Consider the following 18619-nt stretch of genomic DNA (forward strand, 5'->3'; position numbering starts at 1 on the left):
CTTTACGACATTTAGGTAAATGTCAATAAGAAATTATGACACTTATTTTACGACATTTAGGTAAATGACGATAAGAAATTTGCGACGCTTACTTTGCAACATTTAGGTAAATGTCAATAAGAAATTTATGACATTTAATTTATGATATTTAGGTAAATATCGGTAAGAACGTTATGACATTTGGTTTACAACATATAGGAAATGTCACTTAAATTTTTCGATAATTAGATTGATGTTACTAAAAAAATATGACATTTACGTATGATCTTCACAAAATGTCATATTGAAATATCCGACATTTTGGTAAATGTCACTAAGAAAATTCATAACATATACAAAATATAGTTTTCACTTTATGTGAATGTCATTAAAAAAAATTAGTGACATCTTTTACAACATAGAAAAATGTCGCATTAAATGTTTTGACATTTAAATTAATGTCGCCATCATATTTTTTAGAATGTAAATAATAATGTTTTGTTTAGTTTCATCATGAACACATTTACTTTCACAAATGTCAACTTTTATAACAAACATGAAATAAATGTAAAGCAAATATCTTTTAGCACAGTAACCAAAGAACAAAATAGCAATATAAAACGTACTTAGTACAAGATAGATAATGTCAAATTAAATGATTTGTTCTCACGTAAAACCCAAATCGAACTAAATCATAAAAGATAGTAATTTCAATGTGTAAGTACTTTAAGATCGCTCCTAATTCGAATTAATTTTCCTCAACTTCTAGACTAAATCTTATAAAATCAACTCTCCACAAGTCAAGCTTTTCACTACCAGTAATTGACATCACTTCCTTCAAGAATGATGTACAAGAAGTCACAAGAATAAAAAAAAGAATTATACCTTTATAATAAAGTGAATTCTTTCCTCCTCTAAAACAATTGGAATACCAAAAATAATAACGGATTCATGTTCTAAAAGAAAAACAAAATAATAATGAATATAATACTAGCAACTGAAGAGAGAAAGAAACAGACAACATAAAGCAAAAAATCCAAGAAAGTGAACGCAACCGCCCAAGAACCTTGTAATTTTTTCACACTTACCCGCTTTTTTTTCTTTGTGTCAACTTCACTAACTCTAGTCTTCTTGATTATGTTAACCTGAGAAGAAATACTAGACTGGTTACTATGGTAGTTTAATTTACAACTTAAAAAATTGTGAATACAAGATATAAAAAATAGAACAAAGTTATAATGATTTAAAACACAACTATTTACTTACTGTCTAAACAGGATATTATTAGACTAAAATTTGCAGACATAAATCAGAGAGTGAACATGCTAGATTCACTAAATTACACATGGTATAGATACATCAAGTTTCATTCATCATTATGTATTGACAGTTACACAAAACATACTAAGTTATGGAAGAGAACAAATATGTACCAAATAAAGGTGTGAAAGCAAAAAAAAATGGTGGGTTCAGCTACCAGAAATCACCGGCAAACAGCAATAACTCTTTAAGTTAAATTACTCCTCAAACCCAGAAATACAAAGCAATTAAAACCAGGATTGAAAACAGGTGTTGAAACCCTTTTTTGTCCTATTTTTTCCTTGTTTTTGAAGCTCTTTGTAATTTCATATCTCATCTGATGTTTTATGGCTGCTGAGAATGAATCCCTAATGAGGATAAGAGGTCCTATTTATGAGCTCAACTACTAGGGCTTTTCTTTTTAGGCAAAAATATCTAACAATAAAGGCCATAACGCATTGTAACACCCATGTCCCTTGCCTTCTCAAGGAAAAAAAAGCTATACGACAAAGCTTATGAATTGGTAGCCTCTACTGTCATGGTAGAAACTGTTAACTTGCAACTCAACACTAACATTCAACGGAGGAGAGATAAGAATTAAGTGGAGAGGATACTCCATTATCTCCTTACCACGGAGATGTAATCATCCTTCATTTCATGTTGTTTGGTACAACCAAAGGGAAGTAAATAACACTCCCTTCTAATTCTATCGAATTAAGGAAATAAAAGACTACATGGAACGTTATGAAAACATCCAGTTTTACTTCACCTCCTCCTTTATAACAGAAAGAACATGGAATGTCTCTTACATGTCCTCTTTTTACTTCCCTAACCTGCCTTTACTTTTCTGATCCCATCCAAAAGTGTACAAGCAAAAATGTGCAGAATGCTACCACTTGGATCAACCCGCTAAGACAGAGTTTTGTGCATGCAGATGAGCACCTTTAAATCCTGGTAAAGCAGGAAAATCTTCTAGGTTCTACAAGAGGATAAATACCTTATGTAGGAGGGTAAAATCATGCTTGATGGGAATCTTATCAATTAACAAAAAGAAAAAAGAAGCTAACTTATTCACAGCTGCAACAGGAATGCCACCATCATCGTCAAACACAATTTTAAGAAATGGAACTCCATCCTTGAGAGAACATACTCATAATCTTTTTTACTGCAAAATAGCATCTATACTTTAAAATGCTATTTTGAAACTTTACGTAACTAAAGTGAAAATTGACATAGTTAAAACTATACTCTTCGAATGTATGCAGAAAAATATTTAGTTAAAATGAGTTTACGAACTCACCATCTTTGTGTGAACAAGTGAAACAGGTGATAGTGATTGTTGGTGATCGTCCATTGAGTTATCAGAAACCTATCACAAAAGAGGAAGATTACTATAATTAAAAGAAAATTAAATTACAAGATTATCTTAAATACAATAAATTTTTGCTAAAGAGCACAATATTTTTTACCTGCTCATCACCAGATAATTTCTTAATTGAGCCAATAGTAATACCCAAAGATTTTAGATATGCATTTATACCTAGCTTTACTTTATCTTCTATTTTTGCATCCATATCCTTTGATGCTTCTAACATTTTTTCCTCCATCGCTTTTATTTCTTCTTTTGATTCAAATAACTTTTTCTCCGTCGCTTCTATTTCTTTTTTTGCTTCAGACAATTTTTCTTCCAATGCAATTCTCATAACGGATGTAGCTTTTTCAACTTCTATCTCAACCCTTCTATCAAAATCTCTTTGCTCAGCCTGGGATCGCTTATATGCAGGGCCATAAACATACAATCATTTGGACACGCAAGTATTTTTTTGCATTCGAGTCCTAAATCTTTAATAATTGTTTTTGCATCATTAAAGGACTTAGGTAATATTTCACCTTCAGGAAACACATCTTTTAACAACTCTAACAACATGGAAAATGAATTGTTACTCCACCCATTGAGATACTTTAAATATAATAGACGAACAAGAAAAGAAAGAAGTGAATATTTGCTTCCAGGATATAATTCACACTCAGCTTCTTTCAATAAGTTAAAAAACTTTTTAGTTTTCTTATCAAATCCCACATTATGTTGATTTGACCCACCAAAACTATCACCACGAATGTCCATATTAATAAAGTTACTAGTAGGAGGAACTTCAAAAGCATCATACACAAGGCTTTGTATTTCATCACCTATATCTAATCTATCCACAGACATTGATGAAGATGATGTCTCACCATGAAAAATCCAATTAACATAACTAGGTAGAAATCCATCAACCATAATATGTTCAACAATCAACTCTTTCGGGATAAATTTCATATTACGACACTTCCGACATAGACACAAGATTTCAGATGCATTAGGCCTATCTAATGAGGCAAAATGAAGAAACTTTTTGGCTCCGTTCTCATATAGAGGATCATTCCTATTCAATATGTTTATCCAACTCTTATCCATTAAGAATAACCTATACATATAGCAAAAAAATCAACTAAAAAAGAGTACTTATAGATACAAATTAAAAAGAGTATATCACATAATACGAATATATATTATAATTTATATACTTTACTAATGACTATACAAATGTATTCATTCAGAGCATGAAAAAAAATATATCTAGTTTCTTTATTTTTTTCAAGTGAATCTTACAAACTAGTTCACTCTATCGCCACAATATTTAATATTTTATCATGACTAAGCATAATTAAACTATAGAATACCATAATTGACATCTTGAGTAAATATAACTTTTAAAAAACAAGTATAAAATTGATGTTTGATTGAACTTAATTTAGATCTATTTTAGATTGAACTAGTAAATGAGATCATACTAATCCAATCCCTTTAAATAGTACCATTATTTCTATACATAAAGTTTAAGTATTACAAACATACTTTGTAAGCAAACTTAAAGAGCCTAAAAACTAGGAAAAAAGAAACCTAGTAAGTATTTTTAGAACACAAAAATCTCATATTTGAGATATGGAAAAAGCAAAATAAACTAAAGAAATGTCCCAAAAAATGAACTTTCTTCCATCCATCAATTTGTCAAACTCTGTCTCATCCCCAAATAAGTTAGAGTTGCCTATAAAAATATATATTCATTGTGCTCGTTTATTATTTATATGTTCTTTTATATATAAATCGATATATTATTTCTATGTTGGTCAAATACCCTACTCGACTCTCTTCTTTTATCATGTTAAAAAGATTAACATTCTTCAAAAATAAAATCTGAACAACTAAGAACAATAACAACAACAACAAAAATAAACCCAGTATAATCCTACTAGTGGGGTCTAGGGAGGATAGTATGTATGAAGATCTTACCCCTACCTAAAAGGTAGGGAGGCTATTTACGACATACCCTCGACTCAATGCAGGACATAACTATAATGAATAACCAATTCGTACTATTATCAAATAGGAAATCAACCCGCAAACTCAATAAAATGAACAAAGTATCTGATAATCAAGATACCATAATCCAATTAAACTCTCAATGAATGATGAAATAAGAAAACATATATCGACAGATGAATCCACGCACTAACAACAACATTCAGGCATATATTACAGGTCTAAGAATTGGTTCTAGTAATGTGACTATCGCACGAAATGGTAATGACATTAAATTCAATTTTCCAGGAATGGGAAGGAAACAGATGGTGTAAGCCAATTATAGTATTCCATAACATTTCATTATACCACATGTGTTTCTCCTAATTCCAGCCTAACAAGACATTTTTGCAGGCACAAATATAAGTCAAAAAACTGGCTTGCTTCTCTCTGTAACAATTGACCAACATACACAGAGGATACACATTTACCAAATCATACTCGAGTCTATTATACAACTTAAGACTTGATTTCATATGAATGCTAGAGCACAGAAAAAGACAAGTAAATAATTAAATCAACATATTGCAACACTGCAAACTTTTAATAAAGATTGCAGTTTCCCCTCATAAACAGTTTATCTGGCGCCAACAGAGGATTCACCGCTGTTTTTCTTATCAATGAAGAAGGCGTTGTGGTATCAGTAGTTAATAATAAAATCTTTAGAGATGGATTAAACTATAATTACCCCAATAAACCAAAACCAAATCAAAAACAATCTAATAATCAATATCTAAAAGATCTTTTGTATAAACTGACACAACTATATAGACAACAGAAACCTTTACTCGATAAAAATTAATATTAATATATTTATTAAAAACAGCAAAATGAGGTACTCCTCACAAAGATTAACACCAAAATTTCTCTCTCTCACACACACAAAAAAAAAAATGCAAGATCCAATTTTTTGCAACCACACAGACAACAAAAAGAATAACCAATTAGTTACTATACAATAATTAACGCTTTAATCACCAAGAAATTAATAATCTAATTGAACTCTAAGCATAATCTACCACTAAATAATGAAAATCTTATATCCAGCTTTATAAATGTACTAAACAATAAACACCCAGAAACACACCCAAAAAATCAAAATCAATCTACCAATCAATACCTAAAAGAGAAAATTGTTAACTCAAATCCGAATAATTAAGAAAAAGAAAGAAATTTGTTAACCCAAATCCGAACAACTAAGAAAAAGAAAGATATTTGTTAACTAAATTGGGTACCTTGAATTTGTAGAAAATAACCTTTGTGAATCTCAGCAGCAAAAGCCTCAGAGATTTTCGTCTCCAAGTATCTATTATAGCACAGTGGAATGCAAAAAATTAGGTTTTTTGTAGAATTCTAACTAAGGAAGGAAAACTATATTTTTTAGAATTGGGAGGAGGGAAGCAAAATTCTTGCCGCTAAAATCTTTTCCTTCTAAATCTCCAATACTCTCCATACATAGCTCCTTTTGAGTCTTGGGGTGGAGGGAGCGGACTTGAGAAATTTTGGCTAAACCTAATTTGTGATTTTAAGCCAAAATTGATTTTAGATTGAGAGAAGAGAAGGGATGGGTCCTGAGGTGCTTGTAAGGCTACGACTTTCTCAAGTTTGGTTAGTAAATGTTGGTTCCTTGATTTCATATATATTTTTGTTTTATTTTAAATATTTCATCTTTAAATCCAACATCTAACAAGTAGTAGTAATAATAATATATATTTTCACTAAATATTAATATTTTAATATATATATATATATATATATATATATATATATATATATAATATATATTAAAAGTTTTAAATCGGAAAAATATTTTAAAAGCGGGGCATATGACGTGGGCATTTCACTTAATATCGGGGGAGGCGTTAGCATCATGAATCATTAAATTTTTTAGTTCAAGAAATCAATATATATATAATAAAAATATAGAAAATGCATTAAAAGTTTAAGAAAATCAAAGGATTAAGGAAACTCATAAAAAACCAAAATATCTAATATGTTTTACAAGTATAAACAATGCAATAGTGTTAAAATTGTTATCAAACTACATATTTGATTATTTCCCTAAAAGGCCAGAAGTTATAAATTATTATCAAACTACACATTTAATTACCTTCCTAAAAGTAATAATCAATAAACTTTATCAATATTATAATTCAAAATATTACTCCTTCAGAAATAAATACAAAGTATTAAAGTCTCTTTTGGTAGACAAAAAATTAAGAAATAAAAATCAATAGCGAGTGAAGATATACAGTTCGATTATCTATATATTCAGAGAAAATGTTCAAATAATATTAACTCTCACGATATTTTCACTTAGTAGATATTATACAATACTATGACTCGTTATTTGAGTTAAGATCATTCATTTGTTAATGTATTTTGAGGGTCTACACCATTAATTAGAAAATTTAACAGATGATTTACCTAGTACTTATTGAGCGAGCCCAAACGCTGAGCGATAGGCATGTAGGGTGCATAATCTTATGTTTGTGGTGCATGTAAGCCTCACAAATTAAGCCCTACACTTGAGCCGCCTCAAGGCATTGTGCAAATGCCTCGCCCATGAGCTAGTCCTGGATGAGCCTTTTAAATTATTAAGCAACAGAAGAGAAATCGTCTATGTTGTAGGTAATTATCACAATATTTTAACAAATTAAATATTAAATATAAAGGGTGTGATATTTTTTATAAGACAAAGAATGATTTAAAATTTAAAAAGTATAGAGAAATTTTCAATTGTAGATGTAAATGTTCGTAATTACCGACAAATAATATGACATTTAAAGTAAGGTCATATTTTTTTGTCATTTGTATTAAACAACATTTGATATAAGTGTCGTATTTTTACTACAGTTTGGACCAAATGTCATTGTTTTTATGACATTTTATACCAAATGCTGTCCTTTTTACGACATTTTGTATCAAATGTCTAATTTTTACGATATTTTGTAGCAAATGTCATACTTTTTATGACATTTCTTAAGAAATGTCATTATGTTGACGACATTTTGTATCAAATGTCGTTGTTTTAATGATATTTCCTATCAAATGTCATTATTTTTACGACATTTAGTATCAAATGTCATTGTTTCTATGACAATTAATGTTAAATGTCGTAGTTTTACGACATTTTGTCATAAATGTCAAAAAAAGAAAAGTTTCCGACATTTATTTCAATAGTCACTAAATAAATGTCGCTGTATACTCAATTTCTTGTAGTGTTTGATTTTGGAAATTGTAATGTTTTCTTATTTTCCTAATACTCTTGTGATGAACAACTTCTCCACTATGGAGTAATCTTTCTTAGGGTTGTGAGAAACTAGGGTTTCTGGAAGAAGAGGTCATTTTTATCAAAAAATGAGGACAATTTTCTCTTAGGAAGAATGTTAAAGAAAGCTTGAAGATAAATTACGAGTTGAGTAAAGAGAGTTGGAGGAAGTTTGAATAATTATGAAGTGTAAATGAAGAAGTTTGATGCGTATAATTAAAGGAATATGCGGCTAAAATTGTGGCCATAATTAACTCGATAACCGACAAAAGTGATGTTCAATCGTAGGATGCCACGTTTTATGGGCATTAAAGGCGGAGAGACTTGTGTTTAATCAACTATCAGAAACTTTTCAGAGGGTGTCAGAGTATTTCCCACCAAGAAAGGTATCTCTACCAACTTTCTGGTGACACAAAGTTAGGCTAGGGGAAAGCAGGGGGACTGTATGTATGGGGTAAAATATGTTCATATTTAATTATCGCATGAGAAAACGAAATGTGAAACCGAAGACAGAAGATAGCCAAACCCGAAGGCAATGATCCCGCTTGTCATCGGAGAGAATGATACTCATAAAGACAAAATAAGTGTCGTCATCTGGTAGCATTCAATGAAGAATATTCTACAACATTAAGTACATGATCCGTTATAGAGAATAAGGCTTTCACTGCCTACTGTTACACATTCTTCAATGGCCCTCATAATTGTCATTAGGAGAATAATCCTTGGACCTTGTTCCCTAAGTGTAATTATAAATAGTGAGCTCTATCATCATTGCAAGGGAACAAATTTTCTGACAAGCATTCATCAAAAGCTCAAATCACATTTTGCTTTCTTGCTTATTTGCATTGTTCTTATTGCTCCTGGTATCTCTGCGCCATGAACCAAGATATCTGCTATTTATTCCAATTTTAAGGCTAAGTCTTGTATTTTTGTCTAATTCATCTGTTATTTTTGGATCAAATTAATTAGCTTGTCTATAAACCACATATAAATTCAGCTGTACCGTTTTACGGATAAATAGTATGGTATCAATTTTTGTTGAGCAAACTCCAAGAGAGTATTTCGATAGTAAGGCCATGTGTTTTTTTAATAGTATATTATATTTGACTCTTTGCAACTTTAAAAGATTCGTTTAATACTAGTGTTTAACCAATATGATGAAACGTAATTAGAGTAAAATAATAATTTGGATTTGGAAAGATTCATTTGGATTTTGGTTACCCAACCAACAACGACACATGGTGTAAAAATGGAATGATCATACCCCTCAATTATAGTAATTGTTGTTTTCTTTGAAAGTCACAGTAAAAGATTTAGGTGTAGGGTATTAGTCTCACCAAATACTCTCCTCTCTTCTATTTTTCTTGCTTCCATTATTCATGACTATTATTTCTCTCTTAAAATTTTTATTAGTAAAATAAAACAAAAAAAACATTTCTTCTTGTCACTTGTTTGCTTTACTTTCTCATTCTTGTAATAGTATTATATATAATTTGTTCATCAATTAAGGTTACCAAACATAGCATAATATTTGTGTTTAATTAACTTAATGTTTTGTTCATAATTGAACAATTTTACAAAAGAAAATATGACGGCCAAGACGATCACGATCATCAAAAAATAACTTAGCTTAGAGTTAACCGAAATATTAATCTCGTAATTGACCCCTAAATTGCTCGGGAGAGTCAGAAACTATTACTATATCTTTTCTAAAATGGCACTCACAAACTTTGCGTCAACTTAAATTCAACCATCATGCGTGCGTAAGAGGAAATAATTCAGAGGTGGAAAGAGGCGGATTTAGAATCTTAATTCTACGGGTACAATATTTAAAATTTTAGCATTAAACCCATTATATTTTAAAGTTCTGTTTATATCTACTATTTATTAACAATTTTAGTAATTTTTACATATAAATTTATACTTCGTGTCGAAAATTTACTGATTCAATTAAACTCGGTAACTCAGCCGGCCCGGGGTGGAAACGTCATTATTGCCATACTAGCTCGCAATTACTTCATTCACTTCTATATTTTGAAGTCATATTTCCTTCAAACGAAACTCTATTTCCTTATTACATGCATTACTACTTAATTTATTATTGTAATGATGATCGGAGCGCAATATTCACCCACATCGTCTTAGAAATCCTCGCCAATATTGTCTTCTTCTTCTTTTTTCAGCTAGTGTTTAGTATCTGTTTTAGTGTAAGATTAATGTGAATTCACACCGTGTAAGACCCAAGGGACAGGAGCACTCCCTACTTATTCTTTTCCTATTCCCAAGGCTCGAACCCGAAATTTGTGGTTTACTACAATTGTCTTGTTTTTTTCTATTCACAAAGATTGAACCCGAAATTTATAGTTTACCATAATTGTCTTATTTTTTTCTATTCTCAAGGATCGAACTGAAATTTGTGGTTCCTCACAATTGTTTACTTCTACGCAACTGCATGTACTAGGTCAGCCCTAAAACGTCACTCGTATCATGCAAACCAGCTAAAATACGTGTTATTTGTAAATCATGACCCTTTACAATTTTGAATTTAAGAAAATGATCTTTTTAGATTTCTTATGTGTAAAAGTAAATCTCCCTCGTATAAAAACAAATAGGATCATAAAACTAAAAGCCAATTTGTAAAGAGCCAAAAAACTAATTGACCCGCTAAAGTACTCACAACACAACAGAGCAAAATCTTGACAAAAAGCAAACCACTCACAATAGAGTGCTCTGCGTAGAAATTAAGGAGGACAAACATAAGAACATGGACCAGGTTAACGAGAAACTTATACAACAAAGAACAGGAGAAAGATGTTACTGTTATAAAATAAAAACAATACACTAAAATGTAAACAAGAAGAGATAGAGAGAATGGAGAAGTGTTTTCTTCTTTCACTTTGGTGTAATTTTTCATTGCAATTACATGGCCTTTTATAGGCATAAAAAGTAAAGATGATGGACATAAAATAGGAAATTTAATCTTTAAGTTATTCACAACATGGGCATCCAATGTAGCATCCAATGTAGCATCCAATGTAGCATCCAATGTAGTATCCAAAGTAGTATCCAATGTACAAACTATTCATAACACTCCCCCTTGGATGTCCATGTAAGATAATGTGCCTCATTAAAAACTTACAAAAAAAATATTGGGATGTACATAGTTATTTATAATATGCATTGCTTGCTGCCTCATTAAAAACCTTACCAGGAAAATCCAGTGGGACAAAACCTTGGTTAAGGAAAAGAGTGCAGCGTGTAGTTACTCCCCCTGATGAAAAATCACTTAATGTCTCGAAGACGACGCATTCCAATCTTATATATCAGCTTTTCAAATATTGAGGTTGGTAATGCCTTAGTGAACAGATCAGCCAAATTATCACTTGAACGAACTTGTTGTACATCTATTTCACCATTCTTCTGAAGATCATGAGTGAAAAAGAATTTCGGTGAAATGTGTTTTGTTCTATCTCCTTTGATATATCCTCCTTTCAATTGAGCTATGCATGCAGCATTGTCTTCATACAATATTGTTGGAATATTCTCTTTCGAAGAAAGACCACATGTTTGCTGAATGTGTTGAGTTATAGATCTTAACCAAACGCATTCTCGACTTGCTTCGTGAATGGCTATTATCTCTGCATGATTTAAAGAAGTAGCAACCATAGTTTGTTTTATCGAACGTCGTGATATGACTGTACCTCCACTTGTAAATAAATAGCATGTCTAAGATCGACCTTTGTGTGGATCAGACAAATATCATGCATCTGCATAACCAATCAATGATGGCTTGGATTCATTTGAATAAAATAAACTCATATCAATGGTCCCTTGGAGGTATCTGAATATATGTTTAATACCATTCCAGTGTCTTTGTGTTGGCGAAGTACTAAATCTTGCCAATAAGCTTACTGAGAAAGCTATATCTGGTCGGGAATTATTGGCAAGATACATTAATGCCCCAATTGCACTAAGATATGGTACTTCGGCACCAAGAAGCTCTTCATCATTTTCATGAGGTCGGAATGGATCTTTCTTTATATCAAGTGATCTCACAACCATTGGGGTACTCAATGGATGTGCTTTATCCATATAGAATCGCTTTAAAATCTTTTCGGTATATGTTGATTGATGGACAAATATTCCATCTTTCATATACTCAATTTGTAGACCAAGACAAAATTTTGTCTTTCCAAGATCTTTCATTTCAAATTCTTTCTTCAAACAGTCTACTGTTTTTGGAAGCTCCCGAGGAGTTCCAATGATATTTAAATCATCAACATACACGGCGATTATAATAAATTCAGATCCAGACCTTTTTATAAAGACACAGGGAAAAATTAGATCATTCTTGTACCCTTCTTTCAACAGGTATTCACTCAGGCGATTGTACCACATACGTCCTGATTGTTTCAGTCCGTATAAAGATTTCTGAAGCTTTATTGAACAAGTTTCTCGAAAATTTTTATATGTTTCTGGCACTTTAAATCCCTCAGGTACTTTCATAAAATTTCGTTGTCTAATGATCCATACAAATAGGCTGTAACAACATCCATTAGATGCATATCAAGTTTTTCTTGTACTGCCATATTTATGAGATACCTGAAGGTGATAGCATCCACTACAGGAGAATATGTCTCCATATAATCAATTTCAGGCCTTTGGGAAAACCCTTGTGCCACAAGTCGTGCTTTATATCTAACGACTTCATTTTTATCATTTCGTTTTCGCACAAAATCCCATTTATACCCTACTGGCTTTATGCCTTCAGGTGTTCGAACTATGGGTCTGAAGACTTCACGTTTTCCAAGTGAAGTTAACTCTGCCTGGATAGCGTCTTTCCATTTTGGCCAATCATTTCTCTGTCTACATTCATTGAAAGATTTTGGTTCAAGATCCTTATCTTGTTATATTATTTCAACAGCAACATTATAAGCAAAAATTATCGATAACAATATTATTTCGGTTCCATCTTTTCCCGGTTGAGACGTAACTTATTGATATCTCTTCATTTTCATTATTTTTAGGTACCTGGACCTCCCCTAAGGTCTTATCATTTGTTACGTCTTGGGGCTCTTCTTGAGCCACTACCTCTGTGTTATGTTCACTTTGATCACTTGCTCCTTTTCTTCTTCGAGGATTTTTATCTTTAGAACCGATTGGTCTACCACGTTTCAAGCATGGCTTAGACTCATTTGCTTTAATTAATTGTTCTGTCGGGATATCAACTCGAATTGGAGCATTAGCAACTGGAATATGTGACTTAGTCACCCTTGGTAGGTTAGTGAATGCATCTGGCAATTGATTTGCAATATTTTGTAAATGAATAATCTTTTGAACCTCTTGTTCACATTGATTTGTTCGAGGATCTAAATGAGACAGTGATAATGCATTCCAATCTATCTTCTTTTTCAGCTGCTTATTTTCTCCCCCTAATGTTGGATATACTGATTCATTAAAATGGCAATCAGAAAATCTTGCCGTAAATAAATCTCCAGTCATCGGCTCTAGATATTTTATAATAGAAGGAGATTCATATCCAACATATATCCCCAACCTTCTTTGAGGACCCATCTTTGTGCGTTGTGGTGGAGCAATTGGAACATATATCGCACAACCAAAGATCCTAAGATGGGAAATATTTGGCTCCTGACCAAAAGCCAATTGCAATGGGGAGACTTTATGATAACTTGTGGGCCTTATCCGCACAAGTGCTGCTGCGTGCAAAATAGCATGACCCCATACTGAAATGGGAAGTTTTGTTCTCATAAGCATTGGTCTAGCAATTAATTGGAGGCGTTTGATCAATGATTCTGCTAGACCATTTTGTGTATGAACATGAGCAACCGGATGCTCAATTGTTATCCCAGTTGAAATACAATAATCATTAAAGGCTTGGGATGTAAACTCACCGGCATTATCAAGACGAATTGTCTTAATTGCATAATCTGGAAATTGTGCTCTTAGCTTTATTATTTGAGCCAACAATCTCGCAAATGCCATATTGCGAGTTGATAGTAAGCACACATGTGACCATCTTGTAGATGCATCTACCAAAACCATATAATATTTGAATGGTCCACATGGAGGGTGAATGGGCCCACATATATCACCCTGTATACGTTCCAGAAATGCAGGGGATTCCATCCTAACTTTAATAGTTGATGGTCTAATAATTAATTTTCCTTGAGAACACGCAGCACAAGAGAATTCCTTAAATTGAAGAATCTTCTGATTCTTCATTGCATGTCCATGTGAATTCTCAATTATTTTACGCATCATATTAGAACCAGGATGGCCCAACCGGTCATGCCAAATAATAAAATTATCTTGATTAGTAAACTTCTCGTTTACTACGGCATGTGTTTCAATCCTGCTAATACTTGTGTAGTATAAGCCGGAGGAAAGAGCAGGTAACATTTCAAGCACATATTTCTTACCGGACATTATTGTAGTAATATAAAGATATTCAATCTTTTCATCATTTGTAGTCTCAATATGATAGCCATTTTGGCGAATATCTTTGAAACTTAATAAGTTTCTTTGAGATTTACTACAATATAGTGCTTCATCAATAGCCAAATTTGTTCCTCCTGGTAGTAATAAATTGGCTCTTCCAGAACCTTCAATTAATCTTGTACTACCGGATATTGTATTAACATTCGCTTCTTTCATTACCAAATAAGAGAAATATCTCTTATCTTTTAAAATAGTGTGTGTTGTAGCACTATCCAGAAGACATATATCATCTTTATTAATCTTGAGTCCAACTGAAGACTAGGGAATTTTCATATTCTTCATAAAAAACAAATAATACATCATAAGAAATATGAAAGACAAGCAGGAAAAAAACATTAAGAAATACATTAGAAATGTAGAAACTAGCAACACATGATACATTAGGAAAATACACTCAAGAAAAATAAACTAGTTGCAAACATAAACATAACAACTTTTATAGCTTCATTCCCCAGTAAGATGATAGGTTCTTTAGTCAATATCCTCAAAGAAGTCCCCAACTTCTAAATGAGTAATATTTGTTAGGCCTTCAAAATCATCATCTTTATATGCAAGATGTGCCTTAGAATCATATTTATTTGAGGGACTTGCTTCATCATCATTATTTTTGAAAGGTCAAGTGTGCCTCCACATTATTTTCATTTTTCTTGAGGGAGGCTTGATAAAGTTTGACAAAATATTCTGGCATAGGACAAATGCGTGCCCAATGATATCTCATACCACATCGGTGACACATACTAGCTTTACATTTTGAATGATTAATTTGAGAACCCTTATTGTTCTCCAATTTATTTCTACCATAATGACGATAATTGTTTTGCCCCCTGCTACGTCCACGTTTACGACCATGTCCACGACCACGGTAATTATTTTATTTTCTTTCAAACTTATCATATGTTTCTACAACATTCACTTCCGGAAATGGAGCTGACCCAGTGGGACAGGCTTCATGATTTTTTATTAATAGAGTATTATTCTGCTCAGCCACAAGTAGGCATGTGATTAACTCAGAATATTTCTTAAAACTTTTTTCACGGTATTGTTGTTGTAGCACCACATTTGAAGCGTGAAAAGTAGAAAATGTTTTTTCCAATAAGTCCTCATCTGTGATAGTGTCTCCACATAATTTTAATAGAGAACTTACTTTAAAGATAGCAGAATTATACTCACTTACGGTTTTAAAGTCTTGCAACCTTAAATGTATCCACTCATACCGAGCTTTCGGTAATACCGTAAGTTTTAGGTGGTCATATCGATCCTTCAAATTAATCCATAATTCAAGTGGATCTTTTACGGTTAAATATTCAGTTTTTAACCCTTCATGTAGATGATGACGAAGGAAAATCATGGTCTTCGCTTTATCCTGATTTGATGCTTCATTTCCTTGTATAATAGTATTTCCAAGACCTTTAGCGTCAAGGTGAATTTCAGCATCAAGAACCCATGATAAATAGTTCCTCCCGGTGATGTCAAGTGCCACAAATTCAAGTTTTGATAAATTTGACATAGTGAAAACTATCATAAAAGATGAATAAGTTAGAGAAATAATTATAATAATAAACAATTAATGAAAACAAAACGATTAAGGTAAAAGAAATGAAAATAGAGTTATATCATGTTAACAATCTACTATTTCATTTTATTCTTGCCATAAAGTAGAAATTACATACTTGTTTCATTTCACTTTATATTATTGATATATATGTGTTAATAGAATTGAACGTGACTAACATTATTTATATGTTCCAATAAATATAAAGTAATTAAAAAATTATTGCTTGTCAATTTATTTCTCACAGTTCTTCAAAATGCCTTAAAGATATGTTTTGATCTAGGGAGTCCATGAATATTATAAGTATGACATTAGTGCATAGCTAGTTTGATGACTTTGAGGTCCTCTAAGAGTTGAGCACGGAAGGAAATAGTTATTTTATCACTGTGATGTACTTAAATTATTTAAGATGCCCAAGCGCACAAGTAATCTGCAAATAATGAGCATATGATATGTACTGACATAAATAAAATGATTATAATGATACATACCTTAATAAAATATGGCTCAACTTAGCGGGAGTTAAGAATAAAATTAGAGTTTCGTGCTGATAACGTGTTATAAAATAAAAGCAATGCAGTAAAATGTAAACAAGAAGAGATAGAGAGAATGGAGAAGTGTTTTCTTCTTTCACTTTGGTGTAATTTTTCGTGGCAATTACATACCTTTTATAGGCACAAAAAGTAAAGATGATTGACATAAAATAGGAAATTTAATCTTTAAGTTATTCACAACATGGGCATCCAATGTAGCATCCAATGTAGTATCCAATGTAGTATTCAAAGTAGTATCCAATGTACAAACTATTCATAACAGTTACAACGATGTATGGATATATCTAATGAACTGTCGCTAAAATTGAGATATTATTCAAAGCGAAAGATTTCAAATATTTATAGTTTTTATTTATTTATTATATGAACCATCCAATTTCGATAGAGAAATTTTTTTATTCTCTTTCCCTTATAAGAAAAAGCCAAATAGAACCAACTTGAATTAACCACTATACTCATTAGTTTGGGAACTATTAGCCTAGTTAGATTATTCAAATTGCTTACAAAAGAAAAAGAGAAAGTGAGTACAAGTATGATAGTGTACATTTATATAAACTTATACTTTTCAAATATTAGGATGTTATATAGTCTTGAAAATAACTTGAAGGAAATTATGTTGAAGTCAAACTGGCATCGTTGGATTATTTAAAGAAAATTGTATACTGATTAAATGTACTTCCCGATTAGGATTAGATCCTAAAAAACACTTTTAGTAGAAATATATTGACTTCGTGTCAATTTTCATATAATATAATTTCTTACATTTTATGCTAAGAACGTGACCATAAATCACCATGTAATATAGTCCCCCAGGTGATTTTATTTGACAATATTTCCTTACTAGTTTGTTAGAAAAATGACAGAATATACATAAAATGTGAAACCATAAATCGAAATCAAGTAACTTTTGGCTTCTTTATTTTATTTTTGATTTTATTAAGTTCAACTAATTTTATTTTTACATTACAGCCAAATAACAAATTCTATAGGTATAAGATTTTATAAATAAAAAAGAAGGTGAAATAAAGAAAACTGTATTTTTTTTTTACAAGAAGCGTTTTATAGCCATATAAATATTATAGCATATTTTATTCTCTGGTTTTCTTTTTTCTCCTTCGTTTTCCATTGACGGATTATGTCGAAGACTGAGCTATTATATAAGTCTTTCCTTAAACGAAGACAGAAAACTTTAGATGTTTAAGTAACGGAGCCGTGACGATTAAGAGATGATGGACGAATACTTTTGGTTATGTAATGATATGACGTAAATTATTCTATTGATGACGTGTTTGAAGTTGGTGAAAGATAGTGAAGTGAATATGAAAGCACTGTATATATAGAGAAGAATTTTCAATATTGTTTAAGGATGAAAATAATGAAGTAAATTGAAGGTGGATAAGTGGGGTATGAACAGTGGTTGAATCAGAATTTTTATTACGGGGGGTCAAAATATAAAAAAACAAACTCATCAAGAAGTCAAGGGGTGTCATTATATAGTATATATACATATATTTTTTAAAAATATCGAGCTAAACAGTGTAATTTTTCGACGAAGGAGTGTCACATATGGCTCCGCCACTGGGTATGAAGTGGATGAAAATAGTGAAAGATTGAAACTTAAAACCATCTGATACATGTGGTGGTGGAAGATTTCTAATAAATTGCAAAAAAGAATATTTCAACTACTTTCTCTAAAACTTGTTTCAATAATTTTCCCAAGATGATATTTTATATAAAATCGGATATGTCTGACGTGCACTTGCATCAAAATATATTGAGTTGGATATGCCCAACTCTCACATAGTATATGAGGAGGTTTGATTTTATGTTTCCCTCTTTCACGTAATAAATTTTAAAATTTAAATATAGGTAGGGATAGTGGATTTTTCATAAGTGGTGTCGACATTTAAAGTAGATAAAGAAACAAATATAGTAACGACAACATATTTAAAAAATAATTATCTTACTACAACTCTCCTCGCCGAGTTTTCATATTTTGGAAAGTATTCATAATAACCGAATTAGCACTAAGACTAAATACA

General features: G+C 31.5%; 1 protein-coding gene across 3 annotated transcripts; it reads right to left on the minus strand.

The window, feature by feature from the left end:
• Positions 1-674: 674 nt before the first annotated feature.
• LOC104250043 (uncharacterized) lies at positions 675-6258 on the minus strand. 3 transcript variants are annotated; one of them, XM_009806574.2, is made up of 4 exons: positions 6095-6258; positions 5917-5987; positions 2579-2647; positions 675-1124 (listed from the first exon to the last, which is right to left on the minus strand). In XM_009806574.2, exons 1-4 carry the CDS (start codon positions 6132-6134, stop codon positions 936-938), a joined length of 369 nt encoding a protein of 122 aa, XP_009804876.1. In that variant the 5' UTR covers positions 6135-6258; the 3' UTR covers positions 675-935. The 3 variants fall into 3 exon arrangements, 2 of the variants coding, with proteins under 2 accessions (XP_009804876.1, XP_009804875.1); XM_009806573.2 differs by lacking the exons at positions 5917-5987; positions 6095-6258 and adding an exon at positions 2748-3144; XR_716922.2 differs by lacking the exon at positions 675-1124 and adding an exon at positions 1828-2443 and having other exon boundaries at positions 5917-6258.
• Positions 6259-18619: the final 12361 nt, after the last annotated feature.

Source organism: Nicotiana sylvestris, chromosome 10, assembly GCF_000393655.2.
Source record: "Nicotiana sylvestris chromosome 10, ASM39365v2, whole genome shotgun sequence".
NCBI lineage: Eukaryota > Viridiplantae > Streptophyta > Magnoliopsida > Solanales > Solanaceae > Nicotiana > Nicotiana sylvestris.